The 24,732-nt window shown below is 30.4% G+C and overlaps 2 protein-coding genes across 8 annotated transcripts; one reads left to right on the top strand and one right to left on the bottom strand.

Annotated features, from left to right (window-relative positions):
• Positions 1-104: 104 nt before the first annotated feature.
• On the bottom strand, positions 105-2,599 carry LOC146529331 (BRCA1-A complex subunit Abraxas 1-like). The gene is made up of 3 exons (XM_085202020.1): positions 2,388-2,599; positions 1,312-2,304; positions 105-767 (listed from the first exon to the last, which is right to left on the bottom strand). The coding sequence occupies exons 1-3, from the start codon at positions 2,469-2,471 to the stop codon at positions 651-653; spliced, it is 1,194 nt and encodes a 397-aa protein (XP_085058146.1). The 5' UTR covers positions 2,472-2,599; the 3' UTR covers positions 105-650.
• Positions 2,600-3,116: 517 nt separating this feature from the next.
• Nt5b (5' nucleotidase B) lies at positions 3,117-24,700 on the top strand. 7 transcript variants are annotated; one of them, XM_085202013.1, is made up of 14 exons: positions 3,117-3,304; positions 3,646-3,759; positions 11,203-11,276; positions 12,181-12,298; positions 13,165-13,260; positions 13,557-13,703; positions 14,795-15,071; positions 17,131-17,305; positions 18,403-18,625; positions 19,569-19,716; positions 20,155-20,309; positions 20,552-20,660; positions 21,042-21,150; positions 21,676-24,700. In XM_085202013.1, exons 2-13 carry the CDS (start codon positions 3,677-3,679, stop codon positions 21,144-21,146), a joined length of 1,710 nt encoding a protein of 569 aa, XP_085058139.1. In that variant the 5' UTR covers positions 3,117-3,304; positions 3,646-3,676; the 3' UTR covers positions 21,147-21,150; positions 21,676-24,700. The 7 variants fall into 7 exon arrangements, with proteins under 7 accessions (XP_085058139.1, XP_085058134.1, XP_085058133.1 ...); XM_085202008.1 differs by having other exon boundaries at positions 3,549-3,759; XM_085202009.1 differs by lacking the exons at positions 3,117-3,304; positions 3,646-3,759 and adding exons at positions 7,280-7,519; positions 8,310-8,527.
• The last annotated feature ends 32 nt before the right edge of the window (positions 24,701-24,732 follow it).

The following is a 24,732-nucleotide window of genomic DNA, read 5'->3' as shown; positions in this document are numbered from 1 at the left end:
TAACTTCTGCTAAGCTTCGCGTCCATAATTCCATATCTGTAATAGCCTTAATTTTACGTTTAAAGAAAACGATGATAAAGATAAGAAAGACGAAAGAAAAGACATAAGATGAGATGATTTTTATTTAATACAAAAATATTCTCCCCTTAGTAAATAATAATATTGGTAATAAGCTATTACCATGGTTAGATTCTATACTGGTTTTAAGTGGTATACATGTTAGTTACATACAAAATGTAAGTTAAAATCAACTGTTATCTAGTGATAGGTTCAAAAAAATAAAAAATGTAGTATGTATTTACAATGCAACATGAAAAAGACAACATTACAACTATATTGTGAAGATATTACATTTCATACAAATGATTATCAACATTTTTGCTTTGAAAAGTCTCTCACATAATAATACTTTAATGTGATATGCTTAATGAAATATTGAATATTTCAAAGAAATAAATTTAAGAACATTTACACTGTACATTAATTAATCTTTACAATATACTAATAAGCAACATGTTAACATCAAGATAAGTCCAAATCAAGATTATTTTTTTAAAATAACAAAACAAAACTGATAATGATAAATTAGACTGCTATGAAAATGGTAACTTATTATAACTAGTCAAAAGAGTAAATTTTCTTAAGGCACTTTAATACTCAGGTGAGCTACCACCAACACTCAAGTTATCATTTAAGTGTAATGAATTTTTATGATTTTGATCCTCTACATCAAAAATAATCAGATCTTCATTGTAATTTCTTGCTTTCTGCAACAAACAAGTGACTTTTATTAAACAATTCATCCTAGGGGCCAGTGCTCCAGTTGTGCTAGCATTTAAATAAGTGCAACTGTTTCGGATTGCATTGAATTCGGATTTCGGATTGATTTGAATTCCACTAGGGGTATTACACATTTCTTTATTCTGGTAATAAAACAAAGCAGAGTTGAATTTCACCACTCAACACAATGACTTAAAAATTGACAGAAAGTGGGAAACAAGGTGTCATCACACTTTGTTCCCTGTGTCTACCCTGCTATATGGATGAAGCTAAAATTTAAAAGAAAATCATTTCGATATTTCATTAAGTACATAAGGGAGGACCTAGTGTCAAAGCACTATATTCTCCACAATCTACCTGAATTTGAGACATTGTGATTGGATAGACAGAAAACAAATAAAAATCTGTCTGCAAGTAAATATAATTAATTACAACTGAGGATTGAAACCATAATGGTTATTTTAATAATCAGACACTATCACACTGGGTCACAATGTAATGCAATAAAAAATATATTTAAAAAGAACTTACATTTGTGGTGCCCGATTCAGAACGTTTTTTGAGTGCACTTGCATAATTTAAAGTGGGTAATGCATGAGAACTTGATGGCATTATTATTGGGCTAGGACTTCTATCTTTAACATTTTCATTTTCAATAATTTGAACAGAATTTTCACTATCTGTATAATTTCTACTATTGCTATTAATTATTACATTTGGAATGCTGAGTATGTCAACGACTGCAGGTGTTTTTAATGCTTCAACACAAGCTTTGGCCATCTCAACATCTCTATTAATATATTGTTCTTCATTGACCTTATTGTAAGCAGCTTCCAGGTCCATCACTTGTTTATCTGCTAAAATAGCACTCATTTGCTTAATTTCTGCCTCAAGTTCTCTAATTGTACATTCATTTTTTGCTGCAATTTTAGCTTCTTTTATAAGTCTTTGATCAACTGCTTCCTGTATAGACAATATAGCATCATTTGTATTATTAGTGTGAACATTACTTTCTTTTACTATTTTATTAAATATGCAGTGAGGTGAAATTTTGTTAGCTTTTTTATAACCAGTCAGTTTTTCTCCTAAATTAGCAGTCACATCCTCAACATATTCATACATATCGAAACAGTTAATTTTACCAAATCTGTACACTACTGTGTGGGTTGAGCTTGTTGTAGACGTTTTGCTAGACAAATTGCAACAAACAAATGTCTTCTTTCCATGGTATTTATCGAAGTATTTCTGCAATCCTTTTGATATTAATTTATCTCGAAATGTAGGTTTAATACTACTATTTTTTCTATATTTATACCACCCAACAACTTCACTGGCTACATTAGATAATAGTTCTGATAAAACATCTTCCTTTATCGTTCCAGTTGGTAAATAAAATAAAGACACTGAAGGTAAAGGTAAAACAGTCCTTATCAGTATTTGAGTATCTAAACGGGCGTTATCATTTTGTGAATCTGATATATGATTTGTTATTTCTGAAGTGACCTCTCCTATGAGAAAGCCCTCCTAAAAAAATACAAAAAAATAATTAGATTGTTATGAATGGTAATAATTTTAGTACTTTTTAAAAGTGAGTAATAAGTACGTACCTGACTATGAACAGAATTCATACATTCATACAGCAAAAATGAAAGAGCAGTGCCATTAAGTGACACTTTTTCCGTGTAAGCCATTAGAAATTACAAGTTATACATTTATTAGAATTTATAAATTATAATTTATGAAATATGTATATGTAAGGTAAGTAGTAATTTTTACAAATAATTCACAATTACAAAAGTCAAATTAGTATTCATTTCAATTTTATGTCATAAAAGTTCACAGATTATATATATGTACACAAAACGGTCCAAAGTACAGTACTGTAGTACTGTACTGTAGTACGGTATCTTATACTAATAAAAAGTATAAAGAAAATGGCTAACAAATAAATTATACAAAATGCATATAGGCCCCTATATAAATTATATGTAACGTTGCGAAAATAAATTCAGAACAACCTCTATTTGGTAACTTAATATTAATTGTTTTTTTTTTAATCGGACCGATAATGAACTCTGACCGGCTCTATAGTGTGGATCTATTCCAAATAACTTTAATATAACAATATTGTTAATTCAAGTTAATATAACAATTCAAGTTAAATTACTTATGCATTTTAAGTTATAATAAATATAAATATATATTTTAACCACTGTACGGTATCATACCTGTAGTTGTTAATGTTCAAAATTTTGTAGTGTTAAATGTTAACCTTGTGGTGGAGAAGATTCGAATTGTTTCGTGTTATTTTTAACTTTCGAATTCTGGCAACACTATTCTGAAAATTTCAGTATTTTGCTGATATCGTATGGTGCGTTAGGCGATGTGCTAAAATTGAAAAGACACGAATTTACAAACATATATATGTATAAAGCTGATTATCTTACTTTATTATTGTTTTAATGATAAATTTGTGGCTTTGATAATTGATAGTTCTACTTGTAAACTTGCACCTTCAATAAGAGTGAGTCGATTTTTTCGTTCTTTAGTTTAATATATTATTATTTGATGTATTTATTTTTATTTTATTTTGTCGCTATATTGTTATAGAATTTTTTACGAAAATAAATATCCTATTGCTAAAACATATTTATATTTTTTTTATTGTATAATTTTTTTAATGCGTTTTCAAAAATATATAATAGTATAATATATTAAACAAAATACGTACTGTACTATCATATACATTAGCTATTAACAACTTTCAGATATGGAAAAATAGTTTATGCTAAAGCAGTGGTGCATTTATAATAGACATTTTAAAAATATTTTTTGTGTACAAATATCTCTTATAAATATATATAGGATTCAAAGTGCATTTTCAAAATCACACAACATGGATGGCTGCAAAAATAAAGAATGTTTATCTGGTCAAGATCAACTTTTGTCAAAAAAATATTATCGTCGAGCGGAACATAGGTAAGAAAATTTTGTTTTTAGCACTTCTAGTGCGGGTTACAAATTATAATTTATTAATATTTTCATTTCCTTGTGCTAGTAACAAGGAAGCGCGGCATTTATTTTTCCCAATCAACATACAATGCCAAAACTCGACGGAAAGTAGAGAATGGGAGTGTCTTAAAATGAAGTTACCTTTGCCTACCTTTCTTTATGCAGGATGGAGCATGAAGCTCCAAAAAAAGTAAATAGATTATATGATGTGTGATGTTAAGAGTAATATCTCCAATTGTAAATTTAGTTCTTATTTAACAATATACATGGGAAAGCTATACAATAGATATAATTTTATTTATTTAGCTTTACACTTTATTCCTAGTGCTGTAGACAGTGACCTTTCAATTGTGAAATATATAATTTAAATTGGAATAATCCACCAATTTTGTATACTTATAAGATATTTTTAATTGGTTGCAAAGGCATCACATTTCACAAAAGTATAATATTATAAAACATGATATTATAATATGCTTCTTGATAAGATTTATGAGATGACTTCATAATTTCTATAATTGTCAACATTTTTTAGTATACACTGTTGATAAGGTGTTATAATAAAGAAATACTGATATTATTACAATTGCTCGAATTGGTATTATTAATTTAGCATATTTTAGAAAGTTTTTGGTCTTCTCAGTTGTAAATACAAAAAATAATGATTTTAATATTTTATTTTGTATTTTTTTACAACATAAAAATATTGTAAAGTTGAGCTAATAACTATGTGACATGTCACTTTGTTCTCTATTCTAAGGTAAATAAGAATTTCCATACTCCTAATCCATACCTATATCAATATGCATGAAGACCTTGTTAAATTGTTCAACAATTTTTGTACTGCAACTATTGATATAGGTATGTATTTGTTGATTTACATTTACTAAATTAAATTAAAAAGGTACAAACACATTTAGGGTGACTAATTATTTTACTACTATAAGTTTCTATTTTTTTTTTTCTTACATTTAATTTCATTTATTGCATTACATTTCATCTACCTTTGTGAAACATTGTATACCTTTAGACATCTCCATTATTGTGGGATAGGCAATTTGATCACCACTCCCCATCAATTTCAGTCTCCCAAATTTAAATATTCTTTATACACCTCAGAGACTGAGCCAGATACAAATCCATACCTCATGTTTTGTTAGACATACAACTTAATGTTATTTCACATCTGCATTCTAATTTAAGCATGTTTTATCTGATGATATGAGAGTTATTTCGAAAATGACTAATTTAGTATATTTGATACATAAAACCTATGTGTAAAACTAGTAATATATTGTGATATTATAATACAATTATCCAAAAATATTTACATCAGAATCGATCTATGACCCGTCAAAATGTTATCATTAGGGATAAATAAATGATTATTTTGTTTAGCGAGTTGCTCTGCAGTAGCTACTGGACTCTTTAAACAAACGGTCGATTGTATCTAGTTATACTTAGCGTAATAAAACTACGATGCCGGATGCATTTGAAATAGCTTATCCGCTGTCGCCGTCATTAAGTCCACAAGAAATACGCGCCCGTGCCAATTCCTCGGGAAAACGTAAACCTGTAGTGACATTCCTATCTGGAAACGTTACTGTAGAGATACCAGATAAATCACAGGCCGGTGTCGACAAGCCTCTCTCGAAAAGTGACAAAGAAATCGAATTAGACAGTTTTGCGGAATCGTTAGCAACAATGCAAAGTAAATGGGTCGATAGAAGGGAATTGCAACACAGGTTTGAATATTTTTCGCAATAAACTAAGATAATTGTTACTAAAATTTGTATGAAAATATTTACTTTTTTCTATCAATATATTAAAAATATATTGCGGAAAGTGGGGAACTGACACACTTAAAATCCTGCTATGAGGGAAAAAGCGTTAGGCCATTGCGTTATCTCACTACGCCAAGATAATAGAACTACGCATACTAAGTAATTTAATTGATTTATTTAATTTATATTGACTGATTTCGGGACGATATAAGTAAGAAAAGAATGAAGAACGTATCTTTACAAAACTCACCCTCAAAAAACCACAATCTCTACTACATACGGGAGACTCGAAGTTAATTACAATTTAAAAGCTAATTCCCATTATTTGTCGAATTGCAGGTAACGGTGACGTATGTTTACAAGGTTGATACACAATTGTGTTACACTTAGTTATGATTGTAAAAGTAGTATATTATTCGAGTAAACTAAATATTTTAAATTAATTAGACTACATACTAATATGTCGTCATTATATCATAGAATTGACTACTTAATTATAACAGTAAGTTTTTAAATATTTTATAATACATGATGCTCTTACATAGGTACATGTTAACATAAACTGCTTCATGTTATTCGGGAAAATGTATAAACAATTCTTATAATTTTGCGCAGGGAACAAAGTGTCACTGTAAACGCGATTGGTTGTGGGTTCGATCCCCACTCGAGGAAATGAAATATTTATTTAAATATTTCCATTTCCACAGAATTTCCCGTCCTACTTGTGCAATTCTTCTTGGCATAATTTTCATGCAACATGATGTTCTTTCTATTAAACATCGCCAGCATTTCTTTCTTAGACCACAGTTTTGGATTTTTTTTAAAGATACTTTCCGAATTGAGCATTTCGTCCAGATTTTAAAAATCATAATATGCTAGTCTCCAAATGTCTTATTCCCTTTTATATTTTCTCTCAATAAGAATTGATACTATTTTTTTTCTTAGCCATCATTCCATGTTTCAAAACATCTTCTGTATGTATATTAGAATCTGGTGTACCTTCTTAGCTACTTGCTCTAAATTTCTACATTGTTATTTCATGCAAAAAATACTAGACTTGCTCGTGTAATAACGATTATCGCAATTATTCAACGATAACATGACCAAAAATGATAAAACGATAGCAACAGCTTGCAGAGTTGACTGGAAAGACAATAATTTAAATTATTAATTAAACCTTTGACTATGGTTATACTTTTGTAAATCTCAAAATTTAAATTTATGTTAATGTTAATGTTAATTTTATATAGATTAGTTTTGATATTGGGTTGTGAACTTTGAATTTCGATAGGATTGTTAGTTTAGGTGAACATCGTTACAAAGATATCGTTTCTTATTTTAGCTAACAAAATTAGTTAAATTACGTGCTTTGTTTAAAGATAATTAATTCCATAGGCCTATTGGAAAAATTACAAAGTGTTTTGTAGTAGCATGAAATTAGTGTTAAGTCGCTGAGCTTAGTGTCACACTTATATTTTAGTGTTTTAAGTTCAATGAAATACTTATTTAGTTATTATTTTTACTTTTTTAAATTATCTGTTGTGAATAAGCCAGACTCTTCGAATGCTTCAAAAAATTGAAAATCAAGTAATATTCATTGATGATTTTTAAGTTTTGCGAATCAGCTGTTCAAACGAGGCGGTCGCGGGGGAACTCGTTGTCGTGACTCGTGGTCGTGGGGGCTATCGTCACCGCTGGCTTGAATGGCGTCAGTATACGCGAACGCGTTTACCGCTCGACAACGTCCTCCTTGTATTTCATGGCTAGCACCATATTCTTATCGTAATAGTGTTCGTTCAGTGTATGCATAAAGTGTTGAAAGTGTTTGTATAGATGTTGATGTAATTGACAGGGATATCGCAATAAAATTATATAAATTAGGACTTGAAAGTGTTGTAAAGGATCGTATGTGCGTTGCAAAATTTTAAACGTAGTGATCCGAGGTATCTTTGACCGTAACAAAGTCATTAATTAATTATTATTATTAAGTTTATACATATGCATATTTAATTTGCAATTTACCGTATCGTAGGACTAAACTAGAGACCCTGTTATAGTCGTTCATTGCGTAAGTTCGGTACAACCGGACGGATTTGAATGTGTGAAACTTTGGTGTTAATTTAAACATTTCATTGTTTACCATCATGTCAATATTTGCTTGTTAGATCTGTTTATGCAAAATTTCCTTCTTATTTTTTTTTATTAATATTAGATTTATAATTACTTGAATAACAAATGTATTAAGTTGTTTAGACATAAATATCCTTGTAATAACGCCCTTTGTATTTTTTATTTGTGTTTTTAGAAACCGATGTATTCATCATTTTAAAAGTTTAAATAATACAGTTCAGAATATTAAACAATATGACACTTAAATGAGAGAAAGTGGGCAGCTCTGTCTGGTAAATTTATATCGATTAAGCCTCTTGGCAGATTCCCCTACCTATCCTGCATCCGCTCCCCAGTGAACTTCATTGTAACACAAGTAACCACTTACATCATCATCAATTTTCCCCATATATACGTATTATTGTAAATGATTGTAAATTGTATCAGAAATAGTCATTTCTATTATACGCTATGTAACGTTTATTCTGGATATATATTTTAAAGAAAGTATTACACGCATCACTCGTATGAACGCTATAACGAAGGTCATCTTTGTTACATTTTTTTTCATTACACTTTGTTGCTCTCAAGGATATCTTCTCAAACGCTTCCTATATTTATCAGCAATCCAAAAAGGGCAGTGCAGTTTTTCTATGATCATTAAGTACAGATTCCTAAAAATATAAGAAATAACCTAACTATAATATTAGATGAAAGTTTCTGGTCATGAAGTACCAGGGGGTTATGGTGAATGGATCATCAGACATGCTGCTAAACTCCGCTGCCACAAACGGTGGCTCGTCGTACGGCAAGGGAGACAGACATACAGCTGCTCCCAATGAGTGAGTTATTATCTATTTTTAATATGTGATTTTGTAAATTTTCCGTCATAATGTTTTTGTATGAAAATGAATCCAAAATCGGCGAAGCGCAAATTAAGTGTTTTAGCGTACCTCTATGAATAACTATAAATATTTGAATAAGTTGTTAAATCATAATTCTTTTAAAGGTACTTAAGAAAACTTAAGTTTTATTATGTTACTATGCAGTAATTTCAGTTAGCATGAGTGCCACATGAAGAGTTAAGTTACCACGTATGGTGTATTGTTTTTACATTTTTTTGGTAGATGATGGTGTGGTGTTACATATTTTATTAAATTCTGAATCCAACTTTCTTATGACAGTAACAGTTACTTGGATTTTTATGGCAGTAGATAAAGGCTATCAATATATTTGGAAAAAACTAAATTTTAACTTTTACTTAAACTTTATACCGGTTTTTACGAAAATGATGGAGGAGGAAGGAGTATGAAATTTACCAATGTTGTAGTTTATAGTTTATAGAAAAAATTCTGTGCTGGATGCGAATATTTTGTTATAATAATTTGTAAAACATATATTAAATTAATAAAATAAATATAACACCCACTACTACCATTATGTTTGACAATATAGCTACACTGTATGAAGTGACACAGGTTGCTATGGCAACGCGGTATGTCACACGTCAACGGGCTCCAATGCATATTATAAATAGGACATTATAATAGAAAATACGAATATGACAAATAATAATTTGTTATACCTGTTTAGATGTTCCGGATACATATAGATTTGTATGCACTTAACACATGGACGTGCGCCTGTGCTGTCACCTCCTATAATCATTAATCGGGAAATTACACCCACTAACGCCAGTGTTTATATCTGGACTATCACCTGACTCGACTTTCAATTCTAACGACATTGGTACTATGTTCCAATTCGAAAATAAATTTTCGTGTCGAGACCAAAATACCTGTTTTCTTTAAATGCGCATACGGAATGCATGTAATGTAAATATGTGAGATTATCATCGTATTCGGCCGACTCATCTCTGCAACGTCACAATGTTTAGGTAAACATTTTTAAAAGTTTTAATAAACATAAATGTATTTATAAAATAAAGTTGAGACCATAGTGGGCGCAGTGGGTCAATATTTAACTGTAACCGTGATGGTTCTGGGTTCGATACCCGCTAGGGAATGAATTATTTGCATTTACATGCTTTGTTAAGACAAAGTGCGGCATTAAGTTCCACCACCCAACATAGAATTCAGGCGGAAAGTAGACACCCGAGTGTCTTGACACTAGGTTCCCTCCCTATGACGTACTTACTTAATTAGGCACAATATGAAACTAAAAAATTAAATAAATTGCAAATTTCTGTATAGTTTTAAATCTGTCAACGTCAAGGTGCGTCATGCGTGTTGATTATCATTCAGGAGTCACTTGTATGAGCGATGGAAACAATTTATGATAACATGGTTCCGGCACTTTATCGCCTTAGCAATTGTTCACTAGTACCTCTTTAATCGTTTATTAAACGTAACTAACTGATTTTGAGATAACATAAAATGACGCTATAGTGCCTAAATTTATTTATTTGTTGTACCTCTATTTAAAACATTAAATTAATTATTCACGTCAGCTTTATTGATTAAATTTAAGTTAAATCAATACAATTGATGATTTATCATTATTATTTGTTTCTATAGAAATTATCATAGTACATGTATGTGCTGATATTATTTTTAAGCAGTAAAATATAACATATGGTAATTTAATAATAATTAAAAGTTGAATTTCAGCTTCAGCTTTCAGCAGCATAAAAATATTGCAGTCGATTATCACTGCATGTTTTCTTAGAACTATTAATCAACTTGTATTATTTCTGAGAAAGGCAATCTACACAGGAAGAATTAGATTAACGCAATTTTTAATGAATCATCATTCGTCACATACCTCCTTAGATGTTTGAGCTTAATGCGTTGTAAAATATTCTTAATCATTCTTTTACCATTACTATTCAAATTCTTTAATTGCCTTTACTAGACGTCGTAAAAATATACCTAAATATCCAAGTACTGTGTACTGTCCATTGTTTTTATTATTTTATGAAACATAAAGCAATTCAATAATGCAATAAGGTTTTACAATAAATCTTGTTATGTGAGAACTGTATCTATTTGTACTATAATCTCTAATTATTATTTATGGACATATGGCTGAACCCATTAGTTATTGTTCTGGATTTTTAGGCTGGTATTGTCATCATATTACCTTTCTTCTCTGAGTACGTTTAAAGCTGAGCTCATATTTATTTTTTACACGAAATATTTTATTTTGATTATAAAAAAAACGAACACTTTTGATCAAATGTTAAAAAGTCACAGATTAATAACTTCTTTATTGCTTTGTTTTGATAGTATATGCACATATTTATATTAATATGGCCATCCATGAACGGCTGTTTGATGCTCTTTTGGATTAAATAATTTAATACCTTCTGTTTACATTTATAACCTACCAAGATTTATCGGTCGCCGGTGACACTGAACTAAATTTGAGTGCACCATTTCTGTATCAACATCTGTAAATGCGTAGTTCTACAACTACTTGTATATAACACAGCAGTACTGATGCTAGTGGTCTGGAATCTAAGAATTCTATAGTAACTATGTTATTTTTGTTTCAGAATTTTCGTTAATAGATCGTTGCATTTAGAAAATGTTAAATTTTACGGATTTGATATGGATTACACTCTGGCAGGTGAGTGTGTTTAAATGTGAATCATGAATTGTTTGTTACGTCACGTCAGTAGGAAATACTGAGTTGCACGTTTGTGTAAATATTACTGTGCAGAAAATAAGGCCATTCGTTGACTACATTGAAATAAAGAGTCGGCATCAGACTAAACTACGAAAGGTTGTGGGTTCAATTCCCAATGGAGGAAATGAAATATTTAATATTTTCATCTCTGATATCGGAACGTAAGTGTCTGAATGGGAACAGAGTATCTTAACTCTAGATTCGCTCTGCCTATTCTGCTATGTGCGGGATACAGCGTGAAGCTGATAAAAAAGAAGTAAATAAAACATATATTATGAATTTATCAAAGTATATAGAAATGTCAATGAGTAGATCATAGTGAAAGTCACAGCTGGAGTAGGCTCGAGACCTATAGATGATGATGGAGTATGTAGCGTTATGCAACTATGCTAAAAATGTTTTTGCTTCACTTCGGTGCAAGGTCATTTTATCAAATGGAAGATATAAAAATATTTATTTTTATGTTTTGTATAACACGTTAATTATTGAATAATGTTCATTTGATATTATAATGTTTAAATTAAAATACGTCGAACATGTTATGAGTAAACATTAACCGGATTTTGACATTTTTTAATAATAATAAATTTCTTATTTTTCATATTTTTGTTGCTATCTTTTTTTTTATTAAGTGTTCAAATTTCCTACATAGATAGATTATATATTATTATCTATATATATTAGGAATTTAATGACCTCATTAAAAGATAGCATCTAGTTATCGCGGTTCTATTCAAATCTAGTATGAAGGTCGATGTTTGTTCATTTCAAGTGATATACCTAAAGTAAATAAACTTAGAAATAATGTTGTATTTTTATTATTAAAAAGCTATTTTATTTACAGAGTATAAATCGCCACAATATGAAAACTTAGGCTTCAATCTAACCAAAGAAAGATTAGTTCACAAAGGATACCCACAAGAAATATTAGAATTCGAATATGACCCTTCATTTCCTGTCAGGTAAGTCAATGTTACTATAGAAATAATTGCCATAGTTACATTTTTAATATAATAATGATGTATTGACATAATTAAAAATAACTTTTTTTTACTGAAGTAGGTATTACACGTGTCTGAATTTATTTTTATTTACAAACTTGCACCTTCATATCATTAGTATTTCAGACATTTTTTATATTTGTTATGGCTTTATTTTCACTAAATTATATATATTTTAAACAATTCTTAAATATATATCATTCAAAGTTTAATTGGCTTACTATGAAATAATGTATGAACATTTGCAAATATTAAATAAAGTGTGATATGCGCAATGTGTGCCGGTACTCAGTAGGTACTTGTAAATCTTAAAATATTTATGTCTCACCTTGAATTAATTCATCGTACATCTAACACTGACATCTAACAAGGTTGCCTTTGACATTAAAATATATCTTACATTCGATATGTATTGATAAACAATATTTTTAATGCTTCAAAGTGCTTCACGATTTTTTTGAAGATAGTAAACGAACGATGTATAATCTATATACAAGTATAACACATATTTCTATTAAATTAATGAATCTATAATAAAAAGGCAAGCTACACCATGATATATTTCGGAATTTACCTTTAATTTAATGGAAAATGGTACTTTGTTTAACTAAATCGAAAAAATACATTATATTTAATATTTTAAACTACGAAAAATTTGAGCTAGCTACTTCCTCTTGTTAGCCCTTTTACTTTTTATCCAAGCATAACGAAACGGAACTACGGCGTCGTCGTCTTGAAATCATCATAACACCTATAGTTTCTAATGTCGACACCATATAAACTTTCTAATTTTCTATATGAATATTAAAATTTTCTTTTCATTGCAGAGGTCTCTGGTTCGACACGTTATATGGTAACTTGTTAAAGGTAGACGCATACGGTAACATATTAGTCTGCGTTCACGGATTTGAATTTTTAAAGCAGTTAGTATATAGTATTATTATTTTTTAGTAATAATACCCTTCACCCGCAAATAGCAGGGTAGGCAGAGAGAACCTAGTGTTAAGACACTCTGAAAGAGGGGCTTTCAGCCGAATTATAGAGGCATGTAACCAGAGCGAAGAATAGAAAATATTGAATAATTAATTTCCCCCAAGTGGGACTCAAATCCACAACCATCGTATTTACACTCACACGTTTGTGCTATTTCGCCACGACGGTGTTTTTTTAAATTTATTTTCATATTATTGTTTATATATAAACAAGATTGTTGTTTCAGTTCTCAGGTATACGAATTGTATCCAAATAAATTTTTGACGCTCGACGAGTCGAGAGTGTACGTGTTGAATACATTATTCAATTTGCCCGAGACGTATCTGATAGCGTGTCTCATAGACTTCTTCACGAACTCGCCGCAGTACACGAGGTGAGTAGGGCTGGCAATGTTCCCTTTAAGTCAGTGATTATTTTTTTGTTAGCTTCACGCTATAGTAATATAGCAGAGTAGGTAGTGTCAAGTGTCAACTCACTCCTCACGCTCTGTCGAATTTACGAGGCATTGCGTGTTGGATGGTAGAAATTAACGTCGCACTTTCCTTGTTACCAGAGCGAGAATATTTAAGTGATTTACTCCCCCGAGTGGGAATCGAATCTACAACTGTCGCGTTTACAGTCAGACGCTGTGCAATGGGGACCTTTCGACAGTGAATTATGTTCATTTTAAATGTATATCACATTTAAAATAAACACGTGTACATGTTTGAAATAGCAAATTTTGCTTTACCGGCGCTTTTTAGTGGTATTGCGGTTTTTAAATTATATTCTCATTAAAATAATTCATCATTGACTTACTCGTATTCACAACACAGAAAATAAAAAAAAAAAGATTTTATTATTAATTTTAAATTGATAGGGTCGCCATAGTATAAAAAAAGTAGTAACTCATCAACAAAGAATGCGATAGCAATTCTCTTTTGAAGGTGTTTACAACCCTATATAATATTTGATAGCACGCTTTGTGTGGTGCCTATTATGTTGTAACGTGCCAATTTCATGTAACTTGACTTGATCACATTAATCCAATTCAATTTTATAATTGAAAGATTTGGTACATAATTATTATTTATTTGTTACAAAATTAATATGTATCATATATATCTTATGAAGACTATATATAGAGGTTTTCAGATAAGTTTGGTTTTTCTTAATAAGTTTTGCACATTCATTTGTTTATTTTAAATACCCAAGTAGTAAGTCATGAACTATTTAAAATATACTTCTTTTGGTGCGTGGGCACAGTTATGCGATCTGACGTGGGCGACAAGTACTCAACACTAGCATAGAAAACATTAATTGGTATATTATTAAAATAATTATACCTTTTAGTATGTAAATTTGGCAATACGACGGAAATTAAACGTTGTCTTAATTTCTACGCCTCTTTAATGATAACAATGATGATAAGGCACAAGTATGAATTGAAATAGGCAAAATGAATACCTTTTAAATATATTTTAGGGGGAAGACCGGTGTAAGATGCGGAGATTTGGCCATGTCCTTCAAATCTATATTCCAAGATGTCCGAAACGCAGTAGATTACGTCCATATACACGGGGACTTAAAGACAAAAACCACAGAAAATTTAGACTTATATTTGAAAAAGGATGACAGATTGCCAATGTTCCTGTCGAGGATACGGGAGAGTGGCGCCAAACTGTTTATTCTTACGAACAGCGATTACAACTTTACTGACAAGATTATGAATTATCTCTTCGATTTTCCTTATGGATCTCAGGTATGCTTAAGCTGTTTTTGTCTCATTATAATGTTGTATATATGTTTTATTTTTTTTTTGCGGAGAATTAACTAAGATTGATTACTATAATTTTCGTTAGTAGATTCAGGTAATTTTAGATAACTTCTCAGTAATGTTTATGTTCGGCTATATGTTATATTATACATAATATCTTAATATGAAAATATATATAATTATATAGGACTCTCTGACCACGCTGCTAGGTTATTTTTAGTTCACTCATTTTTGCAAATTTGTATGCCTATCTTGCCATATGCAAAAGTATGTATTTAGTTATATTTTTATAGTATTATGTTTTGTTTAAACTAGTATGATATATTAACTCTGTGTAATGAGGGCGACTGAAACAAATTAGCATTTTAAATGGAAACATAGCGCCTATAAAATTTGTTTGTTAGTGAATGACAGAATGAACTTAGTGCGTATATTATGAAACTCGTCAAGGTTATTTATTTGGAATGCCTCTACACTGGAAAAGGTTGCGTCACTGTGAATAAACATTCTTCATAATAGAGATTATAGTAGAAAAATTATTTATAAACAATTTTAATTTTATGCAATAATTGCACACTTAAGCTGAGACATGTGAAATATATTTCAGATCAATTCAGTTGTTTTTTGCATTTAAATATACTATTATAATATTAACACGATTTTTTAAGTTAAATTACTAATTTGTAGACAGTGTTTGAATTTGTAGAAGTTGATTATGTTGCGGTCCACGTTCCATATCATAATTTTGCATATTTACTAATCTATATATTAGTACATTTTTTCTTTCTAAGTTAGTGTGTAAAATAACATACGTATGTCGTGTAATAGGGGCATGTCATTGTTATTCTAAATAGCCGAGAGGAAAAGTACCTACGGTTGCACTTATGTAACACTACGGGGACCTCGTTCTGTGGCGTGATGATTTATCATTTAATACGTGCGCTAATTAACTTAAAAATAATATAAAATAGTTTCGATATTTTATCTTAAGTTCCAGTATATGTTTTATTATTCTTATTTTTTATTTTATGATATTCAGTTGTTACACACTATACGCAGAGAAGAAGCATTCCAATTTTAGTTTTTTGTTTTTTTTAACCAAATTGAATAAAGTAGTTATTTGTGTTTGGTCTAAAAAAATGCTTGGTTTTATAAAATATTAGATATATATTCTCAATATAAATGGAATCTCTCTCTTTGGAATGTGGTTTGCTCAGTCAACATTGTTCATATCGTGTTTGACGTTTATATTTTTATGTTTCAAAGATATTTTTTCTAAAAAGTTCATCTTGGATGTGTTAATAGATGAAAGATATAATAGACATAAGTGAAAGACATGTGTTTTGGTTCTAATGACCCAAATGGTAGTCCATTAATACCTACTCGTATGTGAAGAGAATGTTTAACGTCTATCTAATTATTATCAATGCATAGAATAGTACAAAACTTGTATTACTAAAATGTTGTATGGTAATTAGGTATATTTCTCTCATATATAATAAATGTGTGGGTTGTTTGGAATTTGCGACTCGCTATTGATAGATCTCTATATCTTATAGATTATTGATGTGGAAGTAATAAAACATTTATTGCTTAGCTTATTTTATACAAGGATTCTAGGATCTTTTATTAACAACATCACCCGTCGTCGTAAATATCTGTGGGTGGGGCATGACTTTGTTGTCAAATAAGTTGTTGACTTTTTTTTTATCTTTACACTTTTTCGCATTATACGGGATTGATAAAGAAAGCCTATTAGAAAACACTCCATTCCCTACTTTTTATTTATTAAAAAACATTGTAATTTGTTTGTTTTTTTTTGCTTACTTAACGTTATAATGAAGTATGGTTTAAATTTTCTTATGCTATAATGTCGTTTAACACATTGACATGAAACACACATATTATTGTTTTTTTATAAAGCAACGTAAGTGTAGTCTCCCTTATTAAGCATATGAAATTATACAAAGTTTACAATTTAATCATAACATAGAAGATATCAGTTTTTTTGGAAATTGGCCATATTTAGAAAATTCCATTCCAGCCTGGCGAGCCCCACAGAAACTGGAAGACATATTTCGACTGGATCGTAGTAGATGCAAAGAAACCATTATTCTTCGGTGAAGGCACAACATTACGTCAAGTTGACACACAAACGGGTGCTTTGAAGATGGGTCACCATGTTGGCCCTCTTCATGAGGGCTTAGTTTACTCTGGAGGTATGTATCAGTTTATTTTTACTATATTCAAGTATTAAATTATTTTAGAAGATTTTGTTCAGTTGTAAAATTATTTAATTAACTATTAAAGTGACTTCAACGAGGCAAATATTTTTAATCTAAATTCTTGACAGGTCGTCAAAATAACTTTATCAGCTATAAAGTTTTTTCTTGTTGATTGACTAAAAAAAAAAGCTTTAAATTACTTCCCGTATGTAAAATTATGAATTGTTAATTTTTTGAACATTTTATTTTCTTGGTTATGTAAAATAAACACTAATTGAAATGTTCTTAACCTAACCTTGACATTCTATTTCCTTGCTCGTACAAAAATTATAATTATATGTAATAGAGTGGTGGTAGAGTTTTTTATTGCCGCATATCAAAAACATAGTACTAGCACATTTAGTCATTTCATAGGTTTAATTTATTTTGAAATTATATCGACTTCAATATATCTATAGTTATAGCCATCTATTCCATTATTTTTATATCGGCTTACGAAAGCTTAAATAACTATGATATCAACAAACCAACATCTAATTAATATACTTAGAATTATTGAAGTAATTAATTTATTTATATTGGCATTGACGGACGCACGGTCCTGGGATATATCTTATCATATCACCATTAAGAACTTTGAGTAGCGTACAATAACGTGATGTTACACATTCACAATATTGACGCTGTTATCCATTTGTATTTGTACATCGTTGAGGAAACTTCCGTATATTTTGTACTAAAATTGATAAGACTGTGATATTTAATTAAAGTAACATGAATTTTGGTAGCTAAACAAAAAAATACTAGCCTTGAGCTATTCCTATTTTTTTTTTAATATAACAAGTTTTATTTATAAAAGTTTTAATTAGTTTTAATAGTATAAAAGTTTATATTTTCAACGTAGATGGAATTTCTTGTGAATAATTTGATATCTTTTGTTATTTATGAGAAATATACTTACTCTAAGCACACTGTAGATGACTTGAATGTATTTGACTATTTTCAAAAAATAAAAATTGTAAAACAACCCAGTTTTACATTTAGCTGTATAATTTAGATATATGCATTTTAAAAAAAGTTATTTGTAATAGGTTCATGCGACGTATTTACCGAACTGATAAGTGCAAAAGGCAAAGACGTCCTGTACATTGGTGACCATATATTCGGAGATATCCTCAAGTCGAAGAAAATAGGCGGATGGCGCACTTTTCTCATTGTACCCGAATTAGTTCAGGAACTACACGTCTGGACCGACAAGTGCCAGTTGTTCGCCCAATTACAAAACTTGGATATACAGCTTGGCGATATGTACAAGTAAGAATTTCGTTATTTTGTATTTTTTTTACTTGACAGATCTTTAATTATTTTCAAAACCTAAAAATAATCGAAATTACAGCGGAAAACGGAGTTTCTGTTTATCATATACATACATATATGTGGGATGACGAGCGAAGAAATCAAAACTTTCGAACTTTAATGACATTTTTATAGCATTACAATTTATTTCACAATTAGCTTCACGCTGTATCCCGCACACAGTAGGGTAGGCAGAAGGAACCTAGTGTTAAGATACTCCGTTCCCCACTCTCCGCCGCGAGGACTAAGCTGAGAATAGCACGGTTTCTATTTTGACAGAATTTCAGAATACTTTTTGTAATAGCCAAATAGTCTAGTCTAGTTTAGTCTAGTTAATAGTCACATCAATTAATGGCATTTAGGTGTAGTATGAAAAGGGCTATAAAAATCATTTAAAGACGTATACGCTCATACGGTCATAAATATTTTGTTATCTCTTTTAGGTGATTATTGAAGGATAGGTCAAATAGGGTGTGATGTTATGATTTTAGTAAAAAATAAATTGATTATTATGTACTAATCATAGCTGTTTTGTTCTTTATAAAATTAAAAAAAAAAACAGTATTACTTGAGTTATTCTAGATTATAATTTGATATCAAAAATAACTTGTTATCGATAGCGTAAGGTCACCTTTACATTTTCTGTTTTGAAGGTGTTAAAACATAATTTACGTGTATTTAGCATAATAATTTGCAATCAAGAATTTATTTTGTATTTTTAGTTATATACGTACCTACACAACATTATAAAGCTTTTCTAATATGATATCAATGTTATTACATATACTGGTGGGATAATATAGATTGTTTTAGTATATAAAGTATGAAAAATATATACTTTTTCCTCATACGGGTATTACAGCTCTACTTGCAATATTAAAAAATATGTTTATCTCCACAGAGATTTGGATTCGAGTACAACAGAAAAACCGGATATTTCCAAGCTGCGTATGTCTATCCGTGACGTCACACACAAAATGGACCTCGCGTACGGAATGCTCGGTTCGCTGTTCCGATCTGGGTCTAGACAAACATTCTTCTCTTCCCAGGTAATTTTTTAAATCAATTTCTTCTTTTTATTTAATATCTTTCTTTCTCTTTCTCTAACAAGGCAAAAAAGCGCGTCGTTAAGTCCCGCTACTCAAAACGCAATACCGAGATTTCGTTTAGAACGGAGTGTCTTAACATTTATTAAATTTGAATTTAGTCTAATCTGAGTAAGATAGTAAAAATATATATAATATTATATTAATTCCTCAGAATAAGTTTTGAACCCACAATCATTAGTGATGTCTTATTTTTAGTTCTATCCATCATTCCCATTCTATTCATGGTAGTTTTAGTCGAGAATCTTGACATATTAACTATAACGCCGAGGAGGCGGGTTCAAAACGAACTATTTTTTCCAATCTTGAGTACGTTAATACGTTAAAAACTGTTAAATACTAATTAAAATATATAAATAATAACCGGCGGTGCATGTTTAGGTGGTGAGGTACGCGGACCTGTACGCGGCGTCGTTCTTGAACCTGATGTACTACCCGTTCTGCTACATGTTCCGTGCGCCCGCCATGCTCATGCCGCACGAGTCCACCGTCGCGCACGAGCAGCGCTTCACCTTCGACGCGCCCGCTATCGACCGGTACAACACTATGACGATACTAACACATCATTATCATGCAACTGCCACGACAGTACCGCGACACGCGGCTACTGGCACGTTACTATCATTCAATCACAACATCAAAGCTCAGAAACTGAACGAAGTTCCGTTTCTCAACACGTAATGCCTCAAGAATTCGGCGGAAGGTGGGGAACGGAGTGTCTTAACACTCGGTTCTCAGGTGAGGTGATCTTTCTAATCTAATATACAAATGTTTCCAGTTCAAGACACTCGAGCACACCGCGGATCTTAAGCGAGCGCGCGTTTAGCGCAGCCTGCGTCGCTGAAATATCTTCAGAGGAAACTGTCTCCGAATCATTGGATATAAAGGTAATTATTTATTATGTGTTACTTATGGTTATAAATGAGTTAAGTGGTTAGTATATAACTAGTAACTAGTACTACAAAGTATATAATATTAATTTACAGAGATTAAGAAATTTTAGTTTTAAATTGTAAAAAAATATAAATTGTAAATTCTTATTTCAAAGTTGATTAATTTTAACTGAAAAAATCTTGACCTTGAAACTACCGTAGTGTTGCTAAATCGTAAATAGTGTCGCTATATAGTAAAATAATTTAAAGGAAAATTTGCAGTTTGCTGCGCATTAAAAGTTAACTTTTATAAGATATAAAGTAAAATACTCTTAATTGCTGGTGCACAATAAAGAGTATTTTACTTTATGTTATATGATATTTATTTTATTCCAGGGCGAGCGGTCAGTGCCGCACGTGCGCCCGGAGACCCCGCAGCGCCTCACGCACACGCACGACGAGGACTGCTCCGATGACGAGGACATCTCCAAGCACAAATAGAGTGGTTAGTAGCGCCGTTTTACTTACAGCCCGAGAATCACTTGTCGAGACACGACCGCAGAATGCTTCATTTAGATACCTACATACTGGCGCCCGCTCACACTAACGTATAGTTCACTCGAGAAGAAAATAATCGAAAGTAAGACAAAAGCCTCAAATTAACCTATACTAAAGCCTTAACCGCAGCTAACTTCAGGACGGCCACGATTCGTCGTCTCAGTCTGCATTTAGAGAACGTTGTGCAGTGTTAGGACTCGGAAATTAAAGAATACTTAAATATAATCACTTTCCTGAATGAGTATTGCCATATTGAAACATTATTATTTCACCTAAGCAATTAATGTTCTAATTCTATATTATTATTTACTTTCGTAATACTATTATTATTGCGTTTGTATACATTTTTATATGATTTTTATGTTTGTTCACTATAATTTTTAATATATGAGCACTTATATTATGAGCTTACAATTTTGAAAGTCTGTACTAAAATACGTTAATGTGTTCTAAATCTTATTTTTTTTTGCAGAACCCTTACGTCTACGCGTCTGGTCAATTAATTGTTATGGTATATAATAAGAAGATTCAACGACGTACGTCTGAAGAAATGCTTTTAAAAGCAGACTCTCATTATAAAATGTTGTTCTTGTTATCAATTTGTTGAAAAACTCATTGCGAGACTAAATTTATTGATATTGTATAAATTTTGTAATATATATGCTATGGGCCAAGTGGTAAATTGGTAAAATTTCATAATATCCGGGTATTGTTTATAGTGAAATAATAAGAATGGCAATTTAATATTAGCTATACAAGTAATTAAATTGTTCGGCCGTACGTACATTTCATTTTGACAAATAAGGAAATAGTTACTTTTTATTATTTACAATGCCTAGTCATTATTTATAATACCTTGATTAATTACTTGATCCATAACATACTGACACAGTTAAAAATAGATGTATCGTGTAGTAAAATAACGCACTTTTTTTCATATAAATAGGTAATCTACGTTTTTGAAGTATACGAAATAAATAAATATGAAGTATACTTTCCTAGTTTTTCTAGTTTACTAGGTTTTTTAGTTTTCATAAAAAATAATACTAAATGTAGTTCATTCAGTAATATTTAATTTGTTTTAAAAATTTTAGTTGTAACTTCTTTTATGTAATACATAAAAGAAATATTTAACGGATTTACATATATTGTGTGAACATAAATTATTTTACTGTTCACTGTTCTGGTATGAGTCATAGTGCAGGTCCATCAGTTTTATTAAATACAATATAAATCCGTTAAGGTGCCATCTGTAAATTACGTAACAGGAATGTTATGATTATTTCATTTCATGACCCAAGGGAGAGGGCATCTCATATAATATTTCATGTAATACTTTACAATTTTACACTTAAACAATATTATATTAAAACAGCAGTCTGTTTGTTATTTTTGTTCACACCAATTCAAATTTAATACTTACGTGACGTCACGATATTAAAGATAACTCCCCCCTTGTCACTCTTACCCTTGACCTTTTATCGTGTATCGTCATTTATGAATGGCATCAAATATTACTTTGATTTTCCTTTGTTTAGTTATTCAAAGCTTTTTGCATTTTTATCTTAACTGAACTGAATACGGTTTGTAATGCTTCGCCATATTATTATAACGTATTGGGATCTGATGAGCAATGTTAAATATTGTGTGTAAGAATTCTCAATTATGATATTAATGTGTGACGGCAACTTTATATTATTTTTAATTTTACATGTAAATGTAAACATGTAACTTTTATGGACAAGCAATGATAATTTTATATATGTATATAATTTGTTAATTATGTATGATTATCGCTATATATATATAAATACAAAGGGTAACGCAATTTGAATGTTATAAGCAGTATTTGTTCATGATAAATATAATATGGAATTCATGTAAAATTTTTTTTTTATGAATTAAATCCGATTATGCCTAAAATGTACCACAATATTTTAATCTATGAACATTAATATCTCTAACATGACTATATTGTGACAAAATAACAATTATTCGTTATGTAATTTTAAATTCGAAAGAGTGCTTCCGAATAGTAATTATAAAAAGAAATTACTATGAAATGTATTCATAAGACTTGGTGGTACGTCTTAGCAGGGATGTTATGGGGCTCAGTAAACGTATCCGAAACTATCACATATTCAATATAAGATAATTTCGGATATGGGTAGAATAAATGATAATGACAGGTTTTATATTTTGCTTGGCCAAGCAGACTAGCGCTCTTAGAACGTAGTATCGTATAAGTACGATGAACTTTTGTTTCTAGAAAAAGATAACAAATGATCACAAACTGTCAATAAATTTCTCGGAAAGATAATACGTGTTACCAAAATTATCCAAAACTAATGGATCATCATCATCATCATCATCAACAGCCATCTTTTGTCCACTGTTGGACATAGGCCTTCCCCAATTCTCGCCACCACATTCGATCCTCAGCTTTTAAAACTAATGGATGATTTGAAATAATTTTGTATCCATAACCAATATCGATATTGTATTATTCTTACCATATCTATTTTCTAAATGTTATTTTCGTAACATCCCTGCATCTTAGCACAAGTAGGCATAATTGCGAAAATGAAGTGAAATATTCGAGACTGGTCAAGGAACGTGATAATAAATGAAATTGTGATGATTATTCATAGATGTTATATTTTTATTTGTTAATTTGTACATTTATGTATGTTTATATTACAATGTAAATGCTCTTTATTTTTTGTTATGAAGTTAAATGTTTATTATTTTCAGTTCAATCAACATTAATATACGTAAACGGTTAAATTACAATTAATTATTACAACACGCATACGCCCAGGGTCATATTAAATAATTATAAAACTCATGAAAAAATAATTGTTTTATCGAAAATCAATAATTTTTAAACATTACTATACTGGGTCTAAAATCAAAAAAAAAGTATGTACCTAACTAATTTTCTCTTAGACAACCGTGTTACATACTTTTTTTACAAACATAAAAAAATTAATCCGCGCCTTTTGGGAACCGTCCAAGAGGCGCGGGTTTAAATCTCGCTACGTTCAATTTTTTATGTTTCGTGTAAAGTATTTTTACAATAACCATGTTACAATTTTCACATTATCATTGAACAAGAGGGGCCGTCTTGGCGCAGCAACATCAGCTTCTGTCTGTTAGCGCGACGGTTGTGGGTTCGGTTCCCACTCGGAAGATTTCTGAACAGATTCCTTCTGTCTACTTCGCTATATGCAGGATACAGCGTGAAATTAATAAAAAAATATATGAACAAAAACAGCATTGATAAAACAACTTATTTCTTTACATCTCGATATTATTGTTGATTGAACGCTACAATGTTTAGTTATTATATATATGCAAGTAGAAGTACGAGAATTATGAAGTAACTGTTTCAATCGAAAGAGAGATTGTTACTGTAGTGTTTTTTTATGAATTTGTACCCAATCACACAAAGATTGTAGCCGAAAAATAGTATAATAAATGAATATAAATATGCAGATTTGTATTTCTTCCTTGCACTACATACCTT

Source organism: Heliconius melpomene, chromosome 18, assembly GCF_056956725.1.
Source record: "Heliconius melpomene rosina isolate 202511_hmr_F chromosome 18, ASM5695672v1, whole genome shotgun sequence".
Taxonomy (NCBI): domain Eukaryota; kingdom Metazoa; phylum Arthropoda; class Insecta; order Lepidoptera; family Nymphalidae; genus Heliconius; species Heliconius melpomene.
This window is presented reverse-complemented; position numbering and strand designations above follow the sequence as displayed.